The following is a 27,969-nucleotide window of genomic DNA, read 5'->3' on the forward strand; positions in this document are numbered from 1 at the left end:
CTTCAGGGTGGGCGACGGAGAGTTTTTCACGAGACGGAGGTATCACGCGACCCCACGGGCATGAAGCGCCTAGGTAGCGCTTCACCGCCCCCTTGCGGATTTTTTGATGATTTTTTGCCACTGTGCGGGCGGATGTCGGTGGCCTACTCTTCCTTGTGGACAGCGGTAGCACGGCTAGAACACTTGGTCAAGACTACTAAATCTCAGGAGTCGAAAAAGCAACTTCATGCAGGGTAGTTTGACCCAATTAACGGAACTCATAAGATGGTTTGTTAACAGGGACTGTGGCCAGATCCCATCCCGTCTCTGCCTGGGAGAGGTTGCAGCTGCCTTAGCACCAAGGAGACACCTGGCTCGACATTTGGCTTTAGGAAGCACTGGCCCAAAAGAGGAGGCCCAAGGAGGAAGATTCTTTCTTCCCCTTCCTATCTACAGTTCATCGAAACAAGTGTCAGATGGAAAACAAGGGCAGCACTGAGGTTATATTATATAGTTGGAGACAAAAACAAAACAAAACAAACAACAACAACAAAAAACCCGGGAATCTTCAATTTCAAGCAAACCCAGGCCACTCAGAGAACCTCACAATTTCTTAATCATAGAACTTTTCATTGCCTGTTACACTCTTGGTTCTTAGCCAATGGAAAAGACTCAACTGAGGGGGGAAATTATGCACATTTTAACCCCCATATAACTTAAAAGCTAATTGCAAATATCACCAAATATTATATATTTACAAGTTTGAGTGCTTTTAGCCATGTTAAGGGCAAATATTCTCTGAATGCAGATAATTTAATGACAATTTGTCATTACCCTTATGGCAGCATGGTACCAAGTCTTACCATCATTTAGGCTTTCTGGAGCTATTGAGACATAGATGGCTTCCTACAAACCAAAACAGAACAAAACTGTTACAGTTCTTTTCTCTGTAGTCAGTCTATGGCCTAAGGGCACTGCTTGATTTATACAATACATACTGAGTGCTCTGTGTGCTACAGAATGACTTTATGGAGCTCAAGTTCTAGTGAAGGATATAGATCACAAGGTTACAAACAAGCTGGATAGATTGTAATAAGTACTAAAAAGGAAATAAACAGGGTGATGTAACAGAGTTGGAAGAGGCTAACTTTAGTCAGGTAGTCTGGGAGGCCCCTCTGAGGAAATGATACTTGTGCTGAGACCTGAAATTTGATGGAGTCCAGTGTGAGATGGACTGAAAATAAAAAAGGGGCACTGTGCCTATTCAATGCACTATTATCACTCCTGATCAACTATACTCTTTCTTTTCTGTACATTTTTTCTCCTTGTTCCCTCTGTTGCTGTTCCTCTTTTATGTGAAGAGTTTGGTCTTTTATAGAAATCAGAAAATTAGACCATTTCTGGTTGTATTTGGTGTAATCTTGAAGTCTTTTAGATGTGTGGTTTTGTTCTTTCCTAATAAACAAGGCTGTAATAAACAGCACTTTTAGTGAGATAATTTCTCTTAATTTCACACACTTTACAGCATAAATTTTTTCATATGTTCAAGAGAAATGAAAGTATCCAGTTCATGAGACAGTTTAGATAAAATCTAGTCTATGCTGAAGTGCTTGATTTTTATCTTCAGTTATTGCTTAGATCAGTTTTTGTTTGCTTTCTTGAGATCTAGTTCTCTTCTTATAGTTCTATTGACAAATACTTGGGGTAGAGAGACTAAATAGCAAATGACCAAATGTACAATTTTGCATATTAAAAAAAGAAAAAAACTTGAAGATTAATAGTGAATGCTCCACAAGATAAAAGCAACTTTATAACTTTGTTTTTTCTCATAAATCTGAACTAAGAATTAAATGAAATAGTTCAAAATTTCAAAATAGTTCTTTATTAATACAATATATTACAAACATATTTTAAAACTTTACAAACTAGGTAAAACACTTCCAAAATTAAATGTCAAGTCTCATACAATAGCTGTGCAGAAGTAATATATAGAATTTCTTGGCTTACTAGTAATTTTATACCAGTCACTTGAAACAACACTTTTAACATTTAATAACATATTATAATAATTCCATTTTTCACTTTTTAGAGTTTGATAGAAGACAGTCAATATCCTGAAGGATTTCAGAGGTTTTTTTCAATGCTACTGATACTCTCTTTTCATTAATTTCTTCTAGCAAAGTTTCTGTAGATCTTGGTTTATAATGATGAGAAGACAGTTCGTTTTTCTTATTAGAAATCTGGTTTAGGACACCGCTGTTCTCCAGGAGCACTGAATAACTTAGTTAAGAAGCTTTTCTCCACATTTTCATTATATAAATATCTTTATTTTCAGAAAAACTGTGCTTCATATTAAAATATTATTTCTCAATTGGAAGTAAGATCTCTTGGATTCATAATAGAGTTAGGACTTCAGAACTTATCAAAGTCTACCCTTTATAGATGAGGAAATTAGTTACAGTAACTGGGGGAAGGAAAAGAAAGTATGTATATGTGTGTTTGGGAGGAAATTTGGTGGTGAGGAAATAAAAGTTGAAATCTATTAGAAATTAAAATCTGTTAAAAAGAAGTAACATTTCTTTAAGTGAAGAATGTCATGGGAATTAAAAAAAAGAGTAGGGATGATAGGATTATAAACAATCTGTGTGGTGTATTTTTTAATTTTAAAAAGATCTAGAGTAAAAAGAAACCTGTCTTCTCTTATAGGACTACTTTATTATTTGAATAAGATTAAAGAAAAATCAGAAGACAAAACAAATTTAAATGAATGGGGTAAGAATGTACAGAACAGGTCGGTTGCGGTGGCTCATGCCTGTAATCCTAACACTCTGGGAGGCTGAGGTGGGAGTTTGAGACCAGCCTGAGCAAGAGTGAGACCCCATCTCTACAATGAAATAGAAAAATTAGCTGGGTGTGGGGCTAAGTGCCTGTAGTCCTAGCTACTTGGGAGGCTGAGGCAGGAGGATTGCTTGAGCCCAGAAGGTGGTTTTTTTTTTTTTTTTTTTTTGAGACAGAGTCTGGCTCTGTTGCCCTGGGTAGAGTGCAGTGGTGTCATCATTGCTCACTATAGCCTCAAACTCCTGGGCTCAAGTGATCCTCCCACCTCAGCCTCCTAAGTAGCTGGGACTACAGGCGCATGCCACCAAGCCTGGCTAATTTTTTCTATGTTTTGTACAGACAGGGTCTTGCTCATGCTCAGGCTGGTCTTAAACTCCTGACCTCAAGAGATCCTCCTGCCTTGGCCTCCCAGAGTGCTAGGATTACAGGCCTGAGTCAGGAGTTTGAGGTTGTAGTGAGCTATGATGACACCACTGCACATTAGCCAGGGCGACAGAGCAAGACTGTCTACCAAACAAACAAACAACAAAAAAAAAAACCACGTACAGAACAAAAGGTTTTGTAAGAAAAAGATGTCAGAGATGTGGTCTTAAACAGTTATAATTTAGAATATAGTCATATGAAAAAGTCCCCAAAGGAGACCTTAACCCTAATTTTTACTGTTCCTTGCCCAATTTAAATGTAAAGAAAAGTATAAATGTTAACATAATGTACCTTCCATAGGCAGGATATATCTTAAATTATAATATTAAATATTTGCTCACTCAAAGCTCAGCAATATATAAGATAATATTCACAAAGTATTCCATCCTGAATTAAGCCTAGAATGGAAAGGAAGTATTTAATAATTAGGCAGGACAATGTATTCTGTTTAAAGGATACAGTTAAACTTCTGTATTTTTTCAAGTTCAGAAGCAACAGACCTGTGCAAGAAAAAAAAAAAAAAGTTCATGCTAGATGTGTGGTTCTTTCATATTTGTGAAATTTCAAATAAACATACTTGACCTTTTTTCATAAAGGTTAGAATTTTAAACAGCAGAATCTAGAAGTTAAGAATTTTCTTTGTATTATTAATGGCTTTATTTAGCACCAAATCAAATTGACAAAACTGATATTTATTGAGTGCTTTTAAAGGCAAGTGAATAAAAGTCCCCACCTCAAGGACTTTGTAATCAAATATTGATGTTTGAAGGTAATGGGCCTTCCCGCTACTTCTTAGTACTAACCTGGCATACACTCTACTTTCTTCCCTACAGTTTACTCAGACTTTAAAAACCTACCAAAATCCCATCCCTTCTGTGAATAAGGATGTTAGCATGAATTCCTATAGCATTATGTTACTTAATCACATACTTCTTTGTAATGTCTTCTCTTTAACTATTTAACTTTCTGATATTCCTACCTAGATTACCTTTCTCAGAAGGAAGGATCTTATTTTTCTGTACTTTGTGCATACATTAAGATCTCATTTATACGGAACTCTTAAGGAATGGATGGTCTGGGAGATTCAAGTTTTTACATAGTTGAATTAGGTATCAAAACATAACTATTTTTTATTAAATTCCTTCTTGAATAGACTACCTATTCATTTCATTGTTTCCTTAAGCACAAAAGGTTAACATGATGAACATTAGCTTTTACCATGTTCTACAGAATGAGATATTGGGGTAGCTGGTATGAGATAGAGGGCTGAATGCATACAACTCCAGCAGAACCCCTTATGTGTGTGTTCTTTGTGCTTTTTCTCATCAAGCTAGAATGAAATATGAGCAGTGGCATACAACTACAAATAGCATAACTTGACTAGCTTGCTGTAAAATTAATGAGGACATTAGTCTAAAACATTTCTCTATTCAAGTCACTAGAAAAGTCTTCTTCACAGTTCATAATAGGCTATGTCACTTGTCTGCTTTATTGGCTTTACTAAAATGAACCACACGCATGCCCATCAGTTTGCATTCTTTTTTTCCTTGTACTCCAGCCTATGGATGAGAATGAAAGAGATATTTCATCATTATAAGCATCTGTGGTAAAGAACTTGGATATGACTTACTCTAAGCCTGCTGATTCTTCATTATTGCAAAATATCTTTTTTCTCCTTTTTTTACACAAGACACATTATTCTGGGTGTAAGCAACAATACAATCCTTAATGCTGTTGCTCACATGATGAACCAACTTCTTATGGAATATCTTCTGTACTATTTTTTGACTAATATCCCTATTAAAAAGTTGAATCAATAAGTTAATGGAGGGTAAGGTGAAAAAAAAAAACACTGAAATACAATTTAGGCAGCTTTTTATTGTACAATTTCTCGTCTTCCTCCAGCCTAGCTTCTTTGACAAGAAAACGAATCACAGTGGAGATCTCTTAGGCTTTGCAAGGGAAATGGAGCTGCTACTCCTCAATTCCTTTATCTTGTCTCTCTGCTGCTCCTAGTTGCTTTCACTGTTAGCTGCTATCACCAACCTGTCCTTTCACTTTTTAGTATGTCTTGACAGTTATCCTCTTCTCAGCTTTCATATAAAAAGCCTGGCATTTTACAAACTTTGGCCGCTGAGCAGTGGTGAAATGATCAGTTTTAAAGCTATGTATAATTTCCCTTTCTTCCCAAATGTTTTTTGCTAGCTACTTAAGCAACCTTTCTGCTCCCCAACAGGCTATAGCTGATGGATGAGAGATCTGGAAAGCTGGATTCTTAGATACCTGAGATATTCAAATAACATCTACTGATTTGATTTGATTTGTTCTAAGAAGTAACTCAGGAAAAGGTGATAAAAATCAGGCTTAATGTTTATATTTAGCTTCACTATACTCTGGCTAGGTCACCTCACAACTTATTTTAAAAGCTTCCTAAATTCTTCCTGGTATCCTTCTCTACCAATACATATTTAGGTTATACTCTCAGTGATACTAATCTTCCTAATGACCTTTCTTCCTATCATTTTTCCATTCAGGAACTTGTAATTCTATCAAGTCTGAACTCCTCTACTTATTACAAGATCCATTCCTATCCATCAAAACTCATACTATACCCTAACAGATAGCATCTGCTCCCTTAAAACTATCTTCTTACTGTCTCCACAGGCCAAAATATCCTTTTTACTTCTGTCCTTGCTTCTTTCCTAAAATGTCTTATTTTCCCAAAAAATTCCTTTGAAGCCCAGTTCTAGTACCTTGCATACTGGAAAGCACACAAGAAAGACTAAAATGCTTGCTTTATTTGTTGATTTGCCAATTAATTTGGGGGAGATAACTAATATGATAAAAATTATTTAAAAATCAACTTTTTCTGAAAGCTTATTATGTCAGTCAACATTTTATTTCCTTTAATATTACTAAAATTTTAAGACTCCCCTTTAAAATTTTCCCTAAAGTTTTCAGAATGAACTTATCTCATAAAAAGAGCCACTCATTTTCATGTGAAGTTCTCAATGCAAGGTTTTCTGACCTTCAGATAAAATATGATGAAATGTAATAAATTAGATGTCTGATTAGAAATAAATTATTTTCAAGCTTAAGGTATAAAAAATATTATAGGAGTTAAAAATGTCTAAAATGAAGAAAGTATTTTTGGGGAAAAAAGCCTAACAGTTTACTATTTGACACTTTAATTTTTAAGTATTAGTTTGATCTTCCACACAGATTAAGTTTAAAAGAAATAAATATAAATACCAATTTTCTTGAAGAACAGAAGATGAAGGATGTGTAGGCATCTCTCTGGGACTAGTCAGGGTCAGCCTTCTGCACCATGATATTACTGCTGTCACATATCTAGAGTGAACATATTAAAAGAAATACTTGAAAAATTAACTTGTATACATTATAAAAAGTATACAAAAAATGGAAAAATCATTAAGACAATTTGGGAAAAAAGGATAGATAAAAAATGTTAAAGTGAGGCACTTACTGGATGGTTTTCTAAATTTTTTTCACTGGTCATAGAAAATGCAAGTTTTTTCCATTATTCAACAAGAATAAAATTATTTGCTAACATTAGTGATTAATAAAAATGACATTTAAAAATCAAAATAGGGCCAGGCGTGGTGGCTCACGCCTGTAATCTAGGTCTCTGGGAGGCCTAGGCGGGTGGATCGTTTGAGCTCAGGAGTTTGAGACCAGCCTGAGCAAGAGTGAGACCTCGTCTCTACTAAAAAAAATAGAAAGAAATTAGCTGGACAACTAAAAAAAAAAAAAAAAAAAAAAAAAAAAAAAATATATATATATATATATATATATATATATATATATATAAAAATTAGCCGGGCATGGTGGCACATGCCTGTAGTCCCAGCTACTTGGGAGGCTGAGGCAGAAGGATTGCATGAGCCCAGGAGTTTGAGGTTGCTGTGAGCTATAGGTTGATGCCATGGCACTCTAGCCCGGGCAACAGAGTAAGACTCTGTCTCAAAAAAAAAAACAAAAAAAAAAAAAACAAAAGAATCAAAATAAAGGTGAAACTTGGATTTCATATTCAAATGTTTAAATTCTCCTTTTAGTTTTTCAAAGTAAAATGAGTTTCAGTGTTTTATCATGAAATGCCTTTATATATAATAAGCCCACGTGAGCATTTGCTTATTAAAATTTAAATCAGAAAACATCCATTAATGCATACACACACACACACACACACATATACACATATGTACATATAATTATATATAACTCACTGAATACACAAAACAAATACCAAGTTTAATGAAACGAATGATCTGAAGTGATTGGCTGAACCAAACAGTAATGTTTGTTAAAGACACTATCTTTTTTAGGCAACTTATTCAAAAGAGCAATGACTGTTGGAGAGTTTAGTCCAAAAAGCAACAAAACCCAACAGAAAAATAAATTCAAGAGGTAAAAAAAGCAATTCTATGAACATTCTCAAGTAAAATCACTAAAATGTCAAGACTATTACAAGTAGAACTATTATAACTAATAACAAATTACATAAGTCAAAAGACAAAAAGCTGAAGAATCTTCCCCATTTTAAGAACAATCATCAGGTAATTTAATTTTATCCACTTTATACAAATATACACAATTTTAGTTACTTGTAGTTGTAAACCTCATGTCAAATCAGAGAATTGGTTAATTGGCTAACACAGCTGACCACAGTCCAACCTCCACAGCAGGTCAGTGTATCTATAACACATTTCATTATGAAAAATCACTTGAATATAAATGGAAATGACTGAAGCTGACTTGATCCTATTTAGTTATGCTAAATACCAGTATAACATTTAAATAATGTTTATATGTCTCCATCAAATAAAAGTAAAACATAAAAATAATTTTTAAAATTGCTTGTCAGTACCTTTCATATGGTCCAGGGTGTTCAATTTGAATTAACTGATCTTGTCCATCAGGAAGAGTTAACTTACACCAGCCTAAGCTAAGACCTCGATTTACCTTAAGAAGCAAACAGGAAAGGTAGGTTTTATCATTCTAAAACTGAAAACAAAAATATAAACAACCCTAACTTCACTAGCAACTTAAAAAATAAGGGTAATCATTAAAAATTTGATAATTTAAATATATTTTACATGGGATATGGGTATTATTTAACCTCCACTCATATAAATAATTATCAAAGAGAGTAAAAATACTAATCCTTCTCTTATAATGAGTTATCTTTATAAAAATAGTTATTTGTCATGTAATTCCAATTTTTGCTAGGAAATCCAATGAGATCAGTAAAGCCTCTTGACAGATTTATACTTCAAAACATAAATTAAGGCTGGGAGCAGTGGCTCACGCCTGTAATACTAGCATTCTGGGAAGCCGAGGTGGGAGGATCGCTTGAGGTCAGAAGTTCGAGACCAGCCTGAGCAAGAGCAAGACCCATCTCTACTAAAAATAGAAAAATCAGCTGGGCAGGGTGGCATGTGCCTGTAATCCCAGCTACTGGGGAGGCTGAGGCCGGAGAATCACTTGAGCCCAGGAGTTTGAGGTTGTTGTGAGCTAGGCTGATGCCATGGCACTCTAGCCCAAGTGTCAGAGCAAGACTCTATCTCAAAAAAAAAAAAAAAAAATGGCCGGGTGAGGTGGCTCATGCCTGTAATCCTAGCACTCTGGGAGGCTGAGGCGGGTGGATCGCTCGAGGTCAGGAGTTAGAGACCAGCCTGAGCGAGACCCGTCTCTACTAAAAATAGAAAGAAATTAACTGGCCAACTAAAAATATATATAGAAAAAAATTAGCCGGGCATGGTGGCGCATGCCTGTAGTCCCAGCTACTCGGGAGGCTGAGGCAAGGAGGATCGCTTAAGCCCTGGAGTTTGAGCTAGGCTGACGCCACGGCACTCACTCTAGCCCAGGCAACAAAGTGACACTCTGTCTCAAAAAAAAAAAAAAAAAAAAAAAAAATTAAATAAATAAATAGAGATAGGGTGGTACTTTATTTTCTTTTTTGTTTTCCACAAATAAATAACCAATAACAAATAGATTTCAGTCTGAAGTATACCCAACCTGTCTCTTTTCAATAGAAGAGCTGAAATTCCAACTTAGAGTTAGACTAATGCCATCTAAAAAGATAGCATGTACTTTGTCATCAGAGTAGGCAAGAAATCTTCCCACGTTGGGTATGAGTGATTCTTTCAAACGCAAAGGCAATATATTGCTCTCATTTATCCCAGGTACCTAAAACCAAGTAAATAAAAATAGCAGGAAATAGAGTTATCCATTAATAAGATTTAAATGACTATTAATGAACTCTAAGGCAGCTTCAGATTCTTACTTGAATATTTGTAGAATACTTATGTATGCTTGAATTTTTTTCATAAGTTGATACCCAGTCTATTTATAAGCAGATTTAAATTCTAATCTTTCAAAAGTCACTGTTCTACTCTGAACTTCACATAGAATATAGACAAAAATTAGGAACTACAGCAACATATAGGTTTTCTGTTAAATTAGTATAGATACAGAAATCAAAGTATGAGAATCACTTCGTCCAAATCAACATTAAAGAATTTATTTTCACAGTTATGAAAATATAGAATACTATAATATCATGGTTTATAATGATTATGTTTTTACATACTCAAATCCAATCAAATCTTCTGTCCCTCCCCCTCCGTTAAAAACAAAAACAAACTATATTCAATAAAAGTGTAACTTACAAGCCTGATTTTTCAGGGTCTATTAGGTGGGTATTTTTCTGAATAAACCAATATAAATGTTACAAAGAACATAACTTAGATGAAAGCAAATTGAACTTAGAAGTACAGATACAAACAATAAAACAATTGAAAATATCTTGTTTTTAAAATAATTTTAACATACCATTTTCCAGCAGCATACACAATAGTTATGGCTTAAAGAGAGTCTCATCTTCGCACAGTGTTGAAGAATTCTGTGAACATGAAAAAGACTACTTAAACATTTGCAAATAATGACATTTTCCAATTCTAGCAACTCATTCTCAATGCCATACAACATTTTAGATGTCAAGTAACTCATTTCCACTGAAATATTTTGGGAACTCTTTGCTTCCAGAAATCCTTAAGCCCCTAGAAGGGAATTATTGTTGCTTTCCTTTGAGCTAATCTTACCTGCATAAAGCCATTCCTCTAATTTTTAGCAATGAAATGAGAGAGAATGAGAGAAGAGGTGATTCACAGTGCCTAGAAGGTTTAACTTAGCCTAAAAGTGGTGGGGATGTGAATGAAGTATCCCTAGGAAGTCAAATTACAAAATATGTTCCTTTAAACCTATTTTCAAAGGTGCTTAGACACAAATTTATAAAAAGAACAAATTTAATGCAACAATCTACTTTCATTCTTCTGGGTGCCACAGAATGAGAGAATTTTAAAAACATATGAACCAAAGAATGACACTACACTTCATATTTAGTATACTCTCAGAAATCTTTATTACTTTGAGGATAATAAAGAAGTATGAGAATTTCAAATATATCATCAAATCCCTAACCTGGTTTTAAGGAACAATAATGATGCCACACTTGCCCAGAGGAAAGGCACTTAGACATGTATTTCCATTGTACCTACCAATTCTTAATCTTATTCTTTTTTTTTTTTTTTTTTTGAGACAGAGCGTCACTTTGTTGCCAGGGCTAGAGTGAGTGCTATGGCATCAGCCTAGCTCACAGCAACCTCAAACTCCTGGGCTTAAGCAATCCTACTGCCTCAGCCTCCCGAGTAGCCGGGACTACAGGCATGCGCCACCAGGCCCGGCTAATTTTTTCTATATAGATTTTAGTTGGCCAGATAATTTCTTTCTATTTTTAGTAGAGACGGGGTCTTACTCTTGCTCAGGCTGGTCTCTAACTCCTGACCTAGAGCGATCCACCCGCCTAGGCCTCCCAGAGTGCTAGGATTACAGGCGTGAGCCACCTCGCCCGGCCTTAATCTTATTCTTAATCACAAGAAAACGTATCAAGGTTTTCAGACATGTAACACTTGATTCAGGTGAACATGAAGAACTTACCTGGTTGCTTGCTTAATTAGAGAACACACAGAAAACAAACTTCCTGGTCTATCTGGAGGAAGGTTATTTACTGAATAAGTTTTCTCTTCTCTCTGAAAATTAGTTTAAAATGAAAATCTCATTAATAATAAATTTTGGCCCTTATTTCTTAGCTATTTTTTTTGAAATATGTATTTACATAGTGACAAGTAAGCAGTTATTTTAACAAAATCCCATCCAAGTACTAACCAGGTCCGACCTTGCTTAGCTTCTGAGATCAGATGAGATCGGGCGCATTCAGAGTGGTATGGCCATACACTATTTTAACAATCTAATGCCTATAAAATCTGTATGTTTTTAAAGGTATTTTATGATGCTTTTCCATTTCCCATTTTTTAAAAGTACAGAATTCCTCCATTCCTCCTATCTGTTCAAAAATTACATTCTATTAGCATATAACTTACTGCCCGAGTTAAATATTGGCTATATTTAAATTAACATGGTAACCAAACTAATTTTCCTACATATTAGCTGGAAATTTATCACATAAGCCATCCTCCTCTCTTAAGACAAAAAAAAAAAATGACTATATATGTTTTAAAAAACTTTTAATTGAATGAATATATCATTTTGTTTTATTTTATTAATGGAAGAACTATTGCTACAATTTGTGGAAGACAACATTATTTACAGGCTCAGGTTCTTGAAATAACAAGAAAAACACTTTATTTTGTTATTCCTTCTGAATTTCCTCTTTCTCAGACTTGCTAGTATTTCCCAGGACTCTGTCTCCAGCCTTCTGTTCTGGCTTTCTGATTTCTTTTTAGGAAATCCCCACAAGGTCCAAAGCTGTGTTCACAATAAACATCGTAATAGCAACAGCTAACATTTATGGAGCAGATTCTATGCTAGGCATTATGCTATGTACTTTACATGGATTATCTCACTCCTCAAAACAATACTGAGATAACTATTAATGCCTGTTTTTTAGATGAGGAAACTGAGGTTGAAGGGTAAGAAGTAGTAGAGATCTGATATGAACCACAAGAGAGTGTAGCTTATGCTCTCTAACATCAGGGAAAGAAGATGGGCTTTGAATTTGCAGTCAGTCACATCTGGATTCGAATAGCAGGTCTGTCTCTTACAATAATAATAGGCAGGCCGTACAGCCTTTTGTAAGCCTCAGTGCCTAAAACCCATGAAATGGGGATACTACTAAACATCCAGATTGTCCTGAGGATTAATGACATAATACAAATATAAAGCACCTGGGACAGAATTTCATACATAGTAGACATGCACACACACACAAAAAGTCTCTCTTCTTTTATTCTGCCATGTAGACTTGAATATCTAAATCTGTACTGGATTTCTCTTCTGGATATCACAATAACATCTCAACTTCAACATGTAAAAATAAAATTATCTTCCCTTCAAAATTTGCATTTTCACCTTCTCTACTCTGTATTTATCTCTGGTGTGTCAATTATCATATGTTGTTCTCTCTACCTGGAACTCAGTTCCCTCCTTGAGCACTTCCCTTTGTCTGGCTAACACCTTTTTTCCCTTTATTCTCAGGGGAGCCATCACAGAGGTCCCATCAACTAGGAGAAATCCCCTAGTTATGTCCACCAGCATGGTTCCTTCTACTCCTGCTGCTTGATCTTCATCACAATTTCAATTAAATAGTTTTTTACTTAATGTTTGCCTTCCCTGCTAGAATGGAACTCCATGAAGGTAGGGGCTGTATCTGTTTTGCTCACCTTTGTAGCCCCAGCATGTATTAGCACAGTGCCTAGCACATGAAAGGCACTCAAAATATCACAATTTATTTTGGATACTGAGCTTTATTGGATACTGAGTTCTACTGGACACTGAGTTCCCTAAGGGTTCTTATCTTTTCCACTACCCTATTTCATCAGTTCTAAAATACATATTTTCTACAATTTAATCTCTCTGAAATCGGGACACATTTTATCATTAAGAGTGTCTTACAATCTATTAGGCAGGTGGAGTTGAGATATAGTTCAATTTAAATCTTCTATTGATACCTCCTGATAAAATCAAAAAGCAGCCATCATCAAAACAATGTAGATTTGACAAAAATTTTGGTTTCATACAGTGCCTGGTACCACCACTCACTGATTTATTCATAATTTGGCATCCCTTTCAATGTCTTCCTCATCCCCAATAGCCAGTCAGTCATCAATTCTGTCCCGTTAATATTTCTCTAACTAATTCTACAGCCTGAAGTTTTACTTCGTCCCTACCCAGTCCATCTTCCTCTGAAACAATCTAACAAAAATCTGATGTCATTTCCCTACTTAAAATCCTTCAGTGATTCCCCAAATGCAGTAAGGTTTCTCATGCTCAATTTATGAGCTGGCCCAACTTAGTGAGCTAGCCTCTTCTCCAGACGTTCCTCCCAAGATCCTGTTTCTGTTTTGGCCTTCTAAACTACAGTATTTTCATTTCCTTCACCACTCCATGCTCCCGCCAGTCTCTTATATCCACTTAGGTATCATTTAGCCACTGTTCTAAGCACGAACAATAATAGTGTATTGAACAAGACAGGGATTATCTCTAGTGTGCCTGACAGTAAACAAACATACATCAATAAGAAAATGTCATCTCATATTAAAAGAAAAAAGATGAGGATAGCATGATAGAGAGTGTCATGGGTAGCTTCTTTAATTTGGATAGTGAGGAAAAGTCCCTTTGAGGAGTAACATTTAGATAGAAATTTGTATGACAAGAAGCCAGGCATGCAAAGAGTTGTTGAGAAAGTAAATTGTTCCCTTAGCTATATGGCCCCCTACCTCCATCCATCTTTTGTGCAACCCTTCCTTTAGAATCACAGATCCTAGCTTAGCCACATCTTCCTTCAGGAAGCGTTTCTGGAGCCTGAAACACTGGGCCAGGTGCTTCTCCTTATGTGGTCCCAAAGCAACAAGTTCTTACCTTTTTGGAAGCACTTACATTGTGAGTACTTGTCAAGCTTTCCTATTTAAATTTTTAATTACACAAGTAATAATACATTACTATGTTTTTGTAAAAAAAAAAAAAAAAAATCACAACAAAAAATACTAGAATTGGCCAGGCAAGGTGGCTCACGCCTGTAATACTAGCACTCTAGGAAGCGAAGGCAGGAGGATCGCTTGTGCCCAGGAGTTTGAGGTTGCAATAAGCTATGATGATGCTACTGTACTCTAGCCAGGGTGACAGAGTGAGACTCTGTCTAAAAAAAAAAAAAATAATAATAATAATACAAAAATTAAATCTTTCCTGACTCCTCCCCCTCACAAAACCCAACTCCTCTCAAAAAGTAACTATACCAGTTTAGTTTATATCTGCTCAAATCTTGTCTTGTACATTTACATGTATATTATAGATAATAATTTATAGGTTTCCAATTTAGAGTTTGTTCTTTACACAAAAAATACCACTGTAGATGTTCTGATGCAACTTTCTTTTTTCACTCAACGGTATCTTGAAAATGTTCCAGTATCCATCTCTCTATGCATCTACATCTTCCTAATTCTTTTCAACTGCTGCACATTCCTATAATTTGATCACTATAATTTATTTCACCATTTCTCTATTGAAGGTTGCTTTGAGTTTTTTACGACAGTGCTGCAATCCATATCCTTGGCCATGCATCTTTGTACATCTGAGCAAATGTTTTTCTAGGCTACTTAGAAGCAGAATTTCTGATCAACTTTACTTGATATGAAAATGTCCCTCATGAAGGTAGAACCAATTTATTCTCCAACACTCCTTTTGAAAGCACCCCCTTTCCAGCAATAGATGTCATCAATAATTTTAGTTTCTGACAATTTGATAAGTGAACAATGTTCTGTCATTGTTATTTTAATTTGCATTTCCCCAATGCAAGTAGTAAAGTTGAACATGTTTTCAAACATTATGCGGTTTTTTAAAATTTATATTGCCTTTCTATGGCTTAGCCATTCCTTTTAGGTTTTTTTTTTTTTACAAATATACAACTTTTCTGGATATTTTTTGTCTTTTTATTACTGATTTATAGTATGGAATATTTTCTTCCAGGCCTTTGCTTGCCTTTTTAACTTATCTAAATTCAATAGAAATTTTAAATATTTAAAACTTAGCAAAAGTTTGAAAATGTCAAATTTGTCAAACTTTTCTTTTATGCCTTCTGATTTTCTGTATTGTACTTAAGAAGGCCTCCCCTAATGAAAGACTATAGACATCATTCTTCCATGTTGTCTTCTAACAATTATAAGTTTGGTTTCTCACATTTAGCTCTTTAATTCATCTGAAATTTATTTTAGAATATGGATTAAAGTAAGGAACAAACAACTTTATCACCAAAAGAGAGTCACTTGTTTCTAAATCTTTCCACTAAAGTAGAGAAAAGTGAATATGTTGCAGACAAAAGTCTGAGAGTGAAGCCCAAAGCTTCACCACCATTTGCATCCACCACAAATATAAAACTTGCTTGGAAATTTTGTGCTTTATCCCAAAAGCTCATGCTCATGCTCTACTCCATGGTATGTTTGCTTCAGTATAAAAATTATCACCCCTCCCCAATACCTCTGAGTAAAACTGAAGCTCCAGGAAGATGTACTATACTTATCTTGCAATTTTGCAAGCCCCTAATATACAGCAGCGTGACTATGCATACCTGCTCTATTTGCCTGTTTACTTGTCTCATGTTCTACATACACATATACACATACATGCATATATATATATATATATATATATACACATATTTTTTATTTTTATCTCATTTGCTTGTTTGCCTTTCTGACCACTAGACTGTCGACCCTTGAGGGCAGGAACTCTTTCATCATTCCCAATGCTTATCAGAGTGCCTGCCAAAAAGTGTTTAGTTAATATTTATTGAATAAATTAATACTTTCCTAAAAATAGGCCCCAGTAAAGAATTTGCTCCAATATATACTAAAGTATTTATGAATGAAATGATATTTGGGATTTACTTAAAAATAAATAGGGAGTGGGGGGCAGCAGGAAGTATAGATGAACAAGCTGGGTGATGGATACATGGGGGTCTGTTAGGCTTATCTCTCTCTCTACTTTTGTATAGGTTTGAAATTTTCCATAGTTAAAAAAACCGCCCATTTTTAACTTTTCTTCCTAGTGACTCTAATAATCTTATAACTTAAATACTTCATTTTGTAAAGGAGAGAGAAAACATATTTATTCTGTTTCAATCAGCAAAGGAAAGTAGTGTGATATTATGGTGATCACTATAAAAGTGTGGATGTCAAATGTCAGTCTAGGAATAAGCAAATTAAAACTCATTAACAAAATATCCATATTATTAGACTATGGTATGATAAATATGTTTCACTGTTTTCAACGACAGACAACAGTCTTGTTCAACTTTTCAGTTGTACATAAAGATTTAGAAGTTAAGAGTTGCTTAAAATCTACAAATAGGCTAGGTGTGGTGGCTCATGCCTGCTTGTAATCCTAGCACTTTGGGAAGCCAGGGCTGGTGGATCGCTTGAGACCAGGAGTTCTAAATCAGCCCGGGCAACATAGCAAGACCCTATCTCTACAAAAAAATTTAAAAAAATTAGCTGGGTGTGGTGGCACACACTTGTAGTCCCAGCTACTTGGGAGGCTGATGCAGGAGGATTGCTTGAGACCAGGAATTCAAGCTTACAGTGACCAATGATTGAGCCACTGCACTCCAGCCTGGGCAACAGAGTAAGACTCTGTCTTAAAACAAAAATTTAAAATTAAAGTTTAATTAAAAAACTAAAAATATACAAACAAACAATTACATGGTGGGGGAAAAAAGAATGTGCTTTTTACTATTCAAAGTAGTGCACTGACTCAAAGTAATGCTTCTAGTTTCAGCATTTTCTATTGATAAATTCCATGACAAGAAATTTTGCTTCTGATTTAAATACAAATTGCTTAGGCAAATGGATATAGCAGGTAAGAATATAGTAAAAATAAGGTGGTTTTGCTTTGTTTTTTTTTTTTATAGAGACAGGGTCTTGCTCCATCACCCTAGCTATAGTGCAATGGCCCAATTATAGTTCAACATAACCTCAAATCCATGGGTTCAAGCAATTTTCCTGTTTTAGCCTCCCAAGTAGACGGGACTACAGGCACCACCACCATGCCTGGCTAATATTTAAATGTTTTTCAGAGACAAGGGTCTTGCTATGTTGCCCAGGCTGGGCTTCAACTCCTGGGCTCAAGCAATCCTCCCACCTGGATTTCCCAACATGCTGGGATTACAGGCATGAGCCACCATGCCCTGCAAGGTAGTGAATAATTACTGTGCCAATGCTGGCAGTAAGATTACATTAATTCTCCAGACTGGGGAGTAGGAAGCAATGTTATATAAAGACCAAATTTCCTGTATATTTTCGGAATTATTTAGAAAGAGCTATACACCAAAACTCTCCTTGAGTTCGTTGGCTTACCTCTTCTGATCCTTCTTGAATGGAGCAATATGTAAAATAGTTCCCCAAATAAGCGCCTTCTGATTTTAAAATAGATCCATCTCCAGGATAAATCTCTATTGAGTTCATATTTTGATGGGTAAGTCTAAGGAAGACAAATAATCATTAAAATTTTTTTTCTCATTGAGATTAAAACATCCATGAAGGCAGTCACTAAAAAAAAGAAAATCCAAGCAAAGAAATATAGTTTTTTGGCCTATCCAGAGTAGTGGATAATTTCATATTTGGAACCCTACCAGCTAAATTAACTTTTTCACAAAGATAAGCAGAACACATAGAATTGGTTTATGTATTTATTTTAACAACTAAACTCAGAGCTTCTGGAATTCAAGCATCTTATCTTGTTATCCTTCTGATATTCCCATTGCCAATCATAGGGCTGGCACATAATAGTCACCAAAGCAATATCTATCACACAGGAGTTAAATACAACACTTCCAGAACGTGAAAATGGAATATTCTTTAACATATTGACTGCCACATCAGAAAAAAACAATTTTTCCCTGGGGCCATGGTGTTTTTATTACAAAAATAGAATAAAAACTTCGAAAACAAAACTATCCTTTTTAATTTAATAAAAATTTTGTTATTTTTTATTGTTTTCTGTGTGAGTTATATGCAATTAAATTGTCAATATTAATTGTAACAACAGAACATCAACAAGTAAAATTTTCACAAACCAACTGCACTTACATATGTTTCATGAGGCCCTGGGCTCAAAACTAGCATGAGTTGAAAACAACTCACATGGCAGTTGATGTGCTAATAATGAAATGTGTAGAATTAATAATTTTTGGATGAGATTAGCCATTTGTGCAAGGAGCCACCTTAAGAAAGGTGACTGACTGTACCTGTAGCAACCAAGAAATAATCAAGGTATTATTTTATAATATATAAAAATATAAGCCAAGTTAATTTTATTACTATCTATATTAGAATATCTTGTGAGAAGGGATAGGTCTTCACACAGGAAGACCCCCTCCCACCCCGGCCAACAAAAACTTTAACCGTGCTCTTTTAGCATTATTCATGCAAGTAAAACTCACAATCTGGCCAACATTACTATTCCAGTCACTAGAGGGGTGTCCTTTGTTGTGGGGTACAGATAATCCAATGCGATAATGCTGGCACAGAGCAGCCAATCAATGAATATTTGTGTTGTGAATAAAGGCCAAAATTTCTCTTAGGCTATCTAACTTCTCTAATTCCATGCTCAATAGGCAAACTACTATTTTGACTAATTCAAACAACTAGATCCTCTGATGCTTGGAAAGGGTATCCTAAATAAGTGATATGAATATTACATTCACTAGCACAACTGATTTCTGTCATTGGAGTTGCCATAGAAGTCTTGTAAACACGGTTAATGTGATTGAGTCACAAGACCCCTGTGTGCACTAATTAGTTTTGAGACCTGTAATGCTCAGGACCAAACACAGGAGGCACAGTAAGCCCAGTAGAACTGTGTCCTCTTGTGAAAATCTGTGTGCAAGGCTAGTCCCATCCTCTGTGTGACATCAATAATGACTCCAATTCCAACATAGGTGCTTTACCTATATGTAACACCCTTGTACCAAACCACTTTCACTAGTTCAGGGTAGGAATATTCTTCATCAGACTGTGTCTGTAAAAGTGAATTACAAAAATTCCACCTGTGAAGGATAAAATACAAACTATTACTGTTGGTTACTCCACATAATTACCTTTAAAAGTCAACAAAATAGTGCTACTGAAAAAAGATTTCTTGTGTAACTCATTAGCTCAAAGAAAAAAATTAATATGAAAGCATATTAATCAAATTTAAAAACAAGTCTTTTCCCATACATTTTTCCAGTATTTTCAATAATCTCATTATTGAATCTCAGCACAATTATTAATACATAAATTAACAGTTTTACTAACATTTAAAATTTGGCCTGGATTCAAACAACAAATATTTAGTGAGATATCTATGGTGGGCAAAGCACTATGCTATGCATACTGGGTATATTACACCCACAAAAGCAAACAGTCTCTGCCCTCAATGGAAATTCCTATGGCAGGGACATTAAGTAGTAAACATGGAGTGTAAAGAAATAGGAAGTACTGGATGTTGTGGGGTGGTATAACAAGGACCTAACTTGTATAGGGTCTTCAGGAAAATAACCCTAAAGAAGTGAGACTTAAGTTGAGACCTGGAAATGAGCACAAGTTAGCCAGTTGGGAGAAAGAAAGGAGGAGAGCTCCTGCCGAGTAAAGAGCAGGTGCAGTGGAGAAAGGGAGTTTGAGCGAGCATTCTTGGGATTGCTAGAAGTCCAGTTTAGCAAGAGTAGAGAAAGCAAGGGCAAGAGCAGTGAAAGAGCTGAGGATTACTGATTACAGGAGAAACCCAGATCATGAAAGATCTGTTAAACCATGTTAAGGATAATGGATTTCAACCTAAAGCTGTTAATTTAGAACCATAAATCTCTTTTGATATGTACTCATAACAATGGATTTTCTAATTTTAACCAGATAATGACAAACTTGAAAGTCATTCCTATATTTTTTAAAAAATAACAAATGTATATGCAGAGACTACCTGAGTTCAAATCCCAGTTATACAAGTACTAGCTGAGTGCCTTTGCTGAAGTTATTTAACATTTCCATATCTCAAGTTCCTCTAAAAAAGGGGAATAATGACAGTTCTTAATTTATGGTGTTTCTACTAGAATCAAACAGGTGAAGTCCAACAGCGCCTGGTACATAAGTGTTCTGTAACTGTTAGCTATTATCATTATTACTGCCCTATTTACACAAAGTTCATGTTACAAATCTACAACTATTTAGTATCAGGTTATTCATCTCTTAGTGGAGGTAAAAGGTTTATACTGGGGCATCCAGAAGCCTCTCCATGTTTACCCCTTTTGAAAATGGACATATTTACAGTTAACCAAACACAGGGGTAGCCCCTGAGACCAGCAAGCAAGGTCATGGGCTCCAGTGAGCAGCAGCAGGTGCTCCTCTGTGCTCGCTCCCACACAGCCCTGTGCAGACTCCTGTCCCATCACCTACCACACTTTAATAATCCTTTTAGGGACAATGACCTTCACTAGACTCTAAGTTACTAGAAAGCAGGGACTGTGTCTTAGTCATTTCTACAGTCACGCGGCTGAACAAACTATTTAGTATAGAGTCAGCCTTCCATGAACATGCAATGCATGGACACAGAGTAGGAAACATAAGCAACACATTTGCTAGGGAAATTATTTACTATCAGTTAAAAACAAAGTTTTGGATCCACTAAATGAACTTTCCTTATGAATATTATCATGTAATTTAGAAAGAAAATTATTTTTAAAGACGAGTTTATGACAAAAGCATTATGAACAAAAGACATTCTTCTATTACCTGTGCAGGTGTGGGACAGGACAGCTGAGTAACAAGGCCCTAGGAAGAACAGAAACCTCTTTTCCTCTTTCCTCTGAAACAGCAGAAGTTAAAATTCTACTCTGGGTGATATCTGCATCAGTTTTAGACATACTGCTAACTTTAGTATGAAAATGAAGAGCTAAAGACAAAGGATATTTCCATTCCTCTGGACAGGCTGCCACAGACCAGTGTTGCTTTATCCATGTGTATACACATGTGTGCTTGGTACCAGGTGAAGGCAGCTCTTCCTTCCCTTCAGTTCCATTTACAGAACTCATCTTCTTTAAAGGTTCTTTGGATTTCATGATGTGGCAATAAAGTTCATTTTCTTTATTCTTCAGTCTCTGTCTTGATAAATTTCCAAATGTATAGATTTTGCCAGTTTTTTCAACTAGTTTGTCTTTTTGGGATGACGATACTACAGATGACTCTGGCTTCTGGCTAACTTTACACAAAAAATGCACTGTAAATTCATGCTGAGATCTGGGCAGGCAAAGGTATGCATGACCATCTAAAGATGTTATCTTCACGGTGCCATTCTCCAGACATATCATGCTACCATCTGCATCAAGACTGGGCCATTTCACTTCTGAGATGTCAATGAAAATATGCTAAATTGAAGGGGAAAAAAGATGATTATTTTCTGTTAACAGTCCAATTTTTCCATACATTTGATACTTAAATATTATATAAGAAAGCTCTTAAATATTTGTATTTTCACTACCTAGAGAGAATGAAAAATTGAAAGGCAGATGTCAGCCTATATATGGTTTTCCAGATTATATTTATACTGTTAACATTATCTCTCTTATAAGAGACATAAAACACACACACACAAAAAAAATAGAGAAAAGAAGAAAAAGAAATATCTTGATTATATTTAGTGTTAAACATATTTTGGTTTAAAATGTACTGAATCAGAGATAAATAAATTTGCATTCCCCCACCCCAAAAACCTACTCTGAAAAAGAACCGAAATGAGGAAGAAGCAGCCCTATGATATGCTATACTAAAAGCCATCACAGCTAAAAAATAAAAATAAAATAAATAAATAATTTTTTTTTTCTTTACAAAAAGCAGTCATGGCTTAAATAGTATGGGACTAGCATAAAAAATCATTGACAGAACCACTCAGAAAATACAAAAACAGATTCAATGTTATCTTAAAATGTTATATGTGACAACAAAACCTTTTCAAAGCAAGAGGCACAAGAGAGAATGATTTAATAAATGGCACTAGAATTAATGAACACCATTTGGGAAATGCTATCTCAGAGGGTTATCACATGGACTAAATAAAATAACATGTATAAAGTACCTATAAAGTACTACCCTATATAGTCCCTGGCACTCCATACACTAAAATTCCAGGTGGTTTAAAGAGTAACATTTTACAAAGCTGAATTACTCCAAGGAAAATTGACCCTGACCAATAGCAAACAGATTTGTAGCAAGTAACACAGTTGGTTTTGTCTTTTCTTATAAAATATAAACAGTAGGTACTGCTGTTATTAACAGTCTTTAAATCAATTAATTTTGCCAAGAGTTTAACATTTCAACTTCCATTTATGTAAAACCTTAAATTTACAAAAACTATTGTCAAGAAAGCCTCTTAAATTTGCAGTACTACCTATGTGTACCGATGTCAGGATGTTAAAATCAAGGGCAGTATTAATGGCAAAACTGGTTTGTAAGGGTGGTCAGTTAAGAAAGTTCTCTCTTCTAAAATTGGACTGTCGAATAATCCTACTGCAGCATCAGCAGTAAGCTATGCAGTTTCAATGAACAAAGTTACTCAAAAGAAACAATGGAAAAAGAGCCTTCTAGACTAAGTTATTGCTTATAACTGTTTACGGCTCCTTTGCCATAAGATAATATATTAGAAAATTACTCAGTAGGCAGGCAAGCATCACTGACAGCATAGAAGGGTATCAAAAAGTAGTTAAATGACAGTCTTCAGAGTCAGACAGACTGGGTTCAAATCCTGACTTTGCCTCTAAGAAAATTTCCATAGATAAATTAGGTAAACTCTCTAAGACATAGTTTTACTACCTATAAAAAGGGGCTGATATCTAGACAATATACCTGTTCTGATTGGCTGGACTTCCATTTTGATCAGTAGTTACCCATGCCATACTGGTGTTATTAAATGTTTCCAATATTATTCCTGGTTCTTGGACATAGTAAACTCTCGATAAATGAGTTATTATTCTTAAAAGTCCAAAATAAAATACAAGCAAAAGAATATTTGTATCCATATGTAATTACACATCTTAACTACACATTAAAAAATAACTACATGTAGGTTACTAAAAATGGCCACATAACTTCTTAATTTTGAGACCTCTGAGAATGAAAAAGTAACCAATTTGAAAAATTCTGATTATAATTCTTGACTACAGGGAAAATGGAAGGGAGATGAACCATGTAACTTCTATGTTCCTCAGTCTGATGAATATACAGGCTTATGCATTCTATAGCAATGTGTCTATTCCCAAATGTCCTGGAAAAAAAAGACTAAACATTAAACTACCTGTTTGTAATTACTTGGCCTCAAATATTACTTATAAAAATGAAATTTTAAAAAAATCACCTTTTTTCTTTCAGCAGGTATGATATTTTCAGATAAAAAAGGGTGAGCAGCTGAAGAATTTCGAAAATCTAGGGCTCGCTCTAGTTGTTCCTATAAACAGAAATATAAAATGTAATCTTAAAAAATGTAAAACAATTTGAAAAAAATCAATTTAGAATGACAGTACAGTGTAATCCAGACTACTAATCACTATTCATATTCTAGCCCACTTTAACAATATTTTGGAATTAAAAAGAGTAGTTTTTGTAACATCTTTACTTACGCGGTAAGTGCTAATAACAAAGTGCGTCCTTTGGCGAATTCTTTCTGGTTGTTCTAAAGGATGTGCTGAAACAGGAGGTGACTTTTCAAATAAAAATTCAGAGCCACAGGGAGAAAGTTGCAATTTGGAACCATCAGCATATTGTACCTGTACTGAATCATCTTCATAAAGTACCATTCGCACTTCAGCTGCCATTATTAAGACAGGATAATATATCCTTCCAAGTCAAAGACTGAATAAACTAGGAAACACAATAGCACAAATACTTTTCTTATGTACAAAAATTCTATCAAAATAAATGGACACATTTTCTTAGAACATAAGCAAAACACATTACCACTGTATTTACTTTTGTCGGAGGAAAAGTAATCTTTTCTTACTATATAAATAATCTTACTATAAACACTTAAATGATCTGAAATTAACAGCCTTAATAAAATGCCTTAATTAACTCCCAGGACTTTACTCCAAGATAGGAACATAGCCTAGAGGGAGAAGATAGCTGACAAAGTTATAACTGTCTTTATAATTTCAATAGCTTCACTTTTCCTTAAGTTTAAGTTCTTAATTTACATATTCAGTATCTCATTTCAAATAACAAGCAAATTTCACTTTTGCAATAGGAATGCAGCAAATCATCTACAATACATGCAAAAGGCAGGCCAAAAGTAACTATTAGGCCTCAAGAAAAAGAACACTGAAAAAGAAATCGTACTACTTGGAATCTTGTCCCTAGCTGGCATTAAGGAAGTATTGTAGCTCCATGTCACTACTGAGCAAGTTAATCTCCTAGTATCTTAGATTCATTCTCATTTCACTGCATTCAATTTCTTCTTCTCTCCTACAATGACTCTGTGTCTTCACCTATGCTCTCCATATAGGGTTCACAGAGGAGAATTAGAGAACTGGATTTCATTCACACTCTGCCACTTAAAAGCTGTATGCCTCAGGTTGCTTGTTTCCTCATTTGTAACACGTGAGCAGTAACAGGAATACTGTGTGGATTAAATGCCAAAACAAGTATGACGGTGCCTACCTAGCATTGTAGATGTCACCTTGTAGGAATTCAACCAAGCTTATGACATATTTTTATCCTTTTCTAACACTAACCACATCCCCTTCTGCATTATCCCCTTCTACTCAGGTGATCAAGTTTCACTCATTGGAAAAAAATAACTTTTCATAAATAACGCTTTCCCCACTTTATTCCTATTTTCTACAAATAAACCTCTCTAGTATTTACTCATTGCCCACTTTCTCTCCTGTCAGATTTCAGCCCACTGCAATCCAGCTTTCTTCTCTACCTCCCTATTGACATTGTTTCACAATGGTCACCAATGTCTTCTTACACTCAATGACTTCAGGCTTCATCCTGCTAAACCTGGTCAACTTGTGGCAGTGTTGTCTACCTTTCTCTGCACCAAACTCTCAATTTCCCTGTCCTTTTCCCCCCACATTAGACTGCCATGGTTTCCCTCTCTACATCTACTGTTTTTAATCATTCTTTTTCACCATTCCCTTAAATCAAGGATTCTTCAAGATCTGACCTTAGTCCCCATTTCATCTCTTCTTACCATAAACACTTATGTCACTTTTATGCCCCATCTTGTTTTGTTTTTTAATCTTACCCCCTTCCAATGTATGTAATCAGATGCATATAATATAGACTATAACCTTCTGTGGAACATGTCAGGATAAGTATTTAATCATATGGTCTCTCCTGAGGCAATTCACACAACTTTAATATTGTCTTTCTCTAGAGAACTTCTAAATTTACCTAACATCTCTCCAGTGCTTTCAGATAGCTGTCTGCTAGACCTCTCCCCATGTCCCTGTCCCATAGATAATCAAACTCAGCATGACTAAAATGGAACTTAATCATTCCCACCAAAAGCAGACTTCTGTAATATCCCCTATTTTCACTTTTGTTCTCATCTCTTTCCTCAAGTCCAGTCCACATACAGTAGCCAGAGGGATCTTTTAAAATAAAAATAACGGCTGTGTTCAGGGTCTCACACCTGTAATCCTAGCATTTTGGGAGGCCAACTTCAGGCCAGGAGTTCACCACTAGCCTGAGCAATTTGGCAAGATTCCATCTCTACAAAAATAAAAATACAAAATTAGCTGGGTGTGGTGGCATGTCCCTGTAGTCCCAGCTACTCAGGAGGCTGAGGCAGGAGGATCACTTGAGCCCAGGAGTTCCAGGCTGTAGTGAGCTATGATCACTCCCCTGCACTCCAGCCTGGGTGACAGAGCCAAGACTTTGTCTCCAAAAGACAAAAAAAGAACTCGGATCTCTAATTTCCTAACTTAAAACCCACTATTACCTTCCATTTCTACTTAGAATAAAATCCAATCTCCTAATTCATGTTCTACAAAGACCACACATTTGGAGAGGTCCTATACATCTCTCCAAATGTCAATGTCATCTCTAACAAGGGTTCAGGACACTTTAGACACATAGCCCTTTTAATGTTCTTTAAACAAGCTCTTTCCCATCTCAGACTCTTTGTGCTGTTCTTTCGGCCTAGCTTGTCCTTTCCTTGGCTCTTCACAAGGCCGGTTCTTTGTCATTAAGGTGTCAGCACCAATGTCACTCTCCCAAAGGCCTAACTTGACCAACTAAGTTGCTCCAAAACATCTCCCAATCTTTTTATATCCCATTTCACCTTTTTTCTTCATAGAATCTAACATCATCAAAACCAATTGTTTATTTACTTGCTTTTTGTCTTCTCCCACCAGGATATAAACTCAACCAAAGCAGAGACCTTATGTCTTATTCAAAATCATATCTCCGGCATCTAGAACAGTTTTGGGCAAATAATAAGGGTGCAATAAATATTCATTGACCGATGAAAGAATAAATAACTGAATTTTAAAATTCTTGCTCATTTTGAATTTGCAATTTGAGTTAATGGCAGTGTTAGCCAATATTAGCAATATTTTACTTATCACTCTGATTTCGTCCGTAAACCTGTAACAAGTCCTCTTGATTTCCTAAGTCTCTCTCTTGAACCTGGCTTTCTTTTCCTCCTTTTCTATATCAGGCCATCACCTCTCCCTTCAACTCCTGCAACTTTTGGGACCTCTTTCCAGTTTCTTCTCTCTCCAATCCATCCCTAGTATTGCTGTTACAGGTAACTTTCTACAAGTCAGATCATATCAAATGCTTTACATCACTTGTTTTCATACTTGTTAGATGGCAATACATTTATATTACAGCAATATGTATATCAGATTATGTCTACTTGGTATTTCAGGAAAAAAACAGGTGATGATACATAGTTGAAAGACATATGCTTTATTGAGCTATAATTTTTTAAACACTATTTAAATAATCAAGCATACAAAAGAAACAGTGTAATGTTTAAAGTTCCTGGCATATCACAGGAAACCCTAATCTGGCTCCAACCCACATTTTCAGCCTCATCGCTAATGTCTTATTCCTGTTTGTGTTCTCACCACCCAGCACATTATATGACTATGTTGAACGATCAAAAAGCCACAAGTCTGTTCTTGACATCAATGAGAACCTCATTTTTGAAAATGTGATAGTATCTAGGTACAGAAAAAGTCTCATTAAAACAACCAAACGTCTTACACTCACAGAGCAGTTCAGAGCTGAAAAGTTGTGGAAAGAAGGCCAGTCAACGCTTTATTTGGCCAAAATGTTGCGTCTGTGCTTGCCCACGACTGCTTCTCCAGGGCTGTTTCTTGAATTTGACCAATTAGCAACAAGTGGTGTTTCTTGAAAAAAGAAAACAATCACAACAGCAGAGGAACAGGATCACAGGAAGACTGTTTTGGCCGACTCGCCTGCCAAGGTAAAGTAGCAGGAGAACAAAGACAACACCAACTGTAACCACAAAGAGAAAGCAAAGGCCACTCAGCGGCGGTTCAAACTGCCCCCCGCCCCCGGGAAGCCACTTTACCTCTCCGGAACAAGGAGGACCGGAAGTCCCGCCCCTCCGCCCCGGGGGGCCACGCCCCACTGCGCT

General features: G+C 35.7%; 1 protein-coding gene across 5 annotated transcripts; it reads right to left on the bottom strand.

The window, feature by feature from the left end:
• Positions 1-1,837: 1,837 nt before the first annotated feature.
• C12H5orf34 (chromosome 12 C5orf34 homolog) lies at positions 1,838-27,926 on the bottom strand. Of its 5 annotated transcripts, none has more exons than XM_045566156.1 (14): positions 27,904-27,926; positions 26,690-27,827; positions 23,972-24,212; positions 23,710-23,799; positions 21,096-21,727; positions 19,280-19,378; positions 17,688-17,811; positions 11,260-11,351; positions 10,096-10,165; positions 9,280-9,450; positions 8,129-8,223; positions 6,493-6,591; positions 3,700-3,740; positions 1,838-2,251 (listed from the first exon to the last, which is right to left on the bottom strand). In XM_045566156.1, exons 3-14 carry the CDS (start codon positions 24,164-24,166, stop codon positions 2,058-2,060), a joined length of 1,902 nt encoding a protein of 633 aa, XP_045422112.1. In that variant the 5' UTR covers positions 24,167-24,212; positions 26,690-27,827; positions 27,904-27,926; the 3' UTR covers positions 1,838-2,057. The 5 variants fall into 5 exon arrangements, with proteins under 5 accessions (XP_045422112.1, XP_045422113.1, XP_045422116.1 ...); XM_045566157.1 differs by lacking the exon at positions 27,904-27,926 and having other exon boundaries at positions 26,690-26,772; positions 27,579-27,889; XM_045566159.1 differs by lacking the exon at positions 27,904-27,926 and adding an exon at positions 4,871-5,037 and having other exon boundaries at positions 2,204-2,251; positions 26,690-27,889.
• Positions 27,927-27,969: the final 43 nt, after the last annotated feature.

Source organism: Lemur catta, chromosome 12 (assembly GCF_020740605.2).
Source record: "Lemur catta isolate mLemCat1 chromosome 12, mLemCat1.pri, whole genome shotgun sequence".
NCBI lineage: Eukaryota > Metazoa > Chordata > Mammalia > Primates > Lemuridae > Lemur > Lemur catta.

What these genes read in the sequence shown, in the direction of transcription:
- C12H5orf34 (XM_045566156.1), bottom strand. Translation starts at nt 24,166, where the DNA reads ATGGCAGCTGAAGTGCGAATGGTACTTTATGAAGATGATTCAGTACAG. An exon ending in TACAAGGGTGTTACATATAG is followed by an intron (nt 17,812 to 19,279) that starts GTAAAGCACCTA and finishes TGTCTTCCTTAG; the next exon opens with ACTTACCCATCAAAATATGA. An exon ending in AAAAATACAGAAGTTTAACT is followed by an intron (nt 2,252 to 3,699) that starts GTATCCTTTAAA and finishes TAAGTTATTCAG; the next exon opens with TGCTCCTGGAGAACAGCGGT.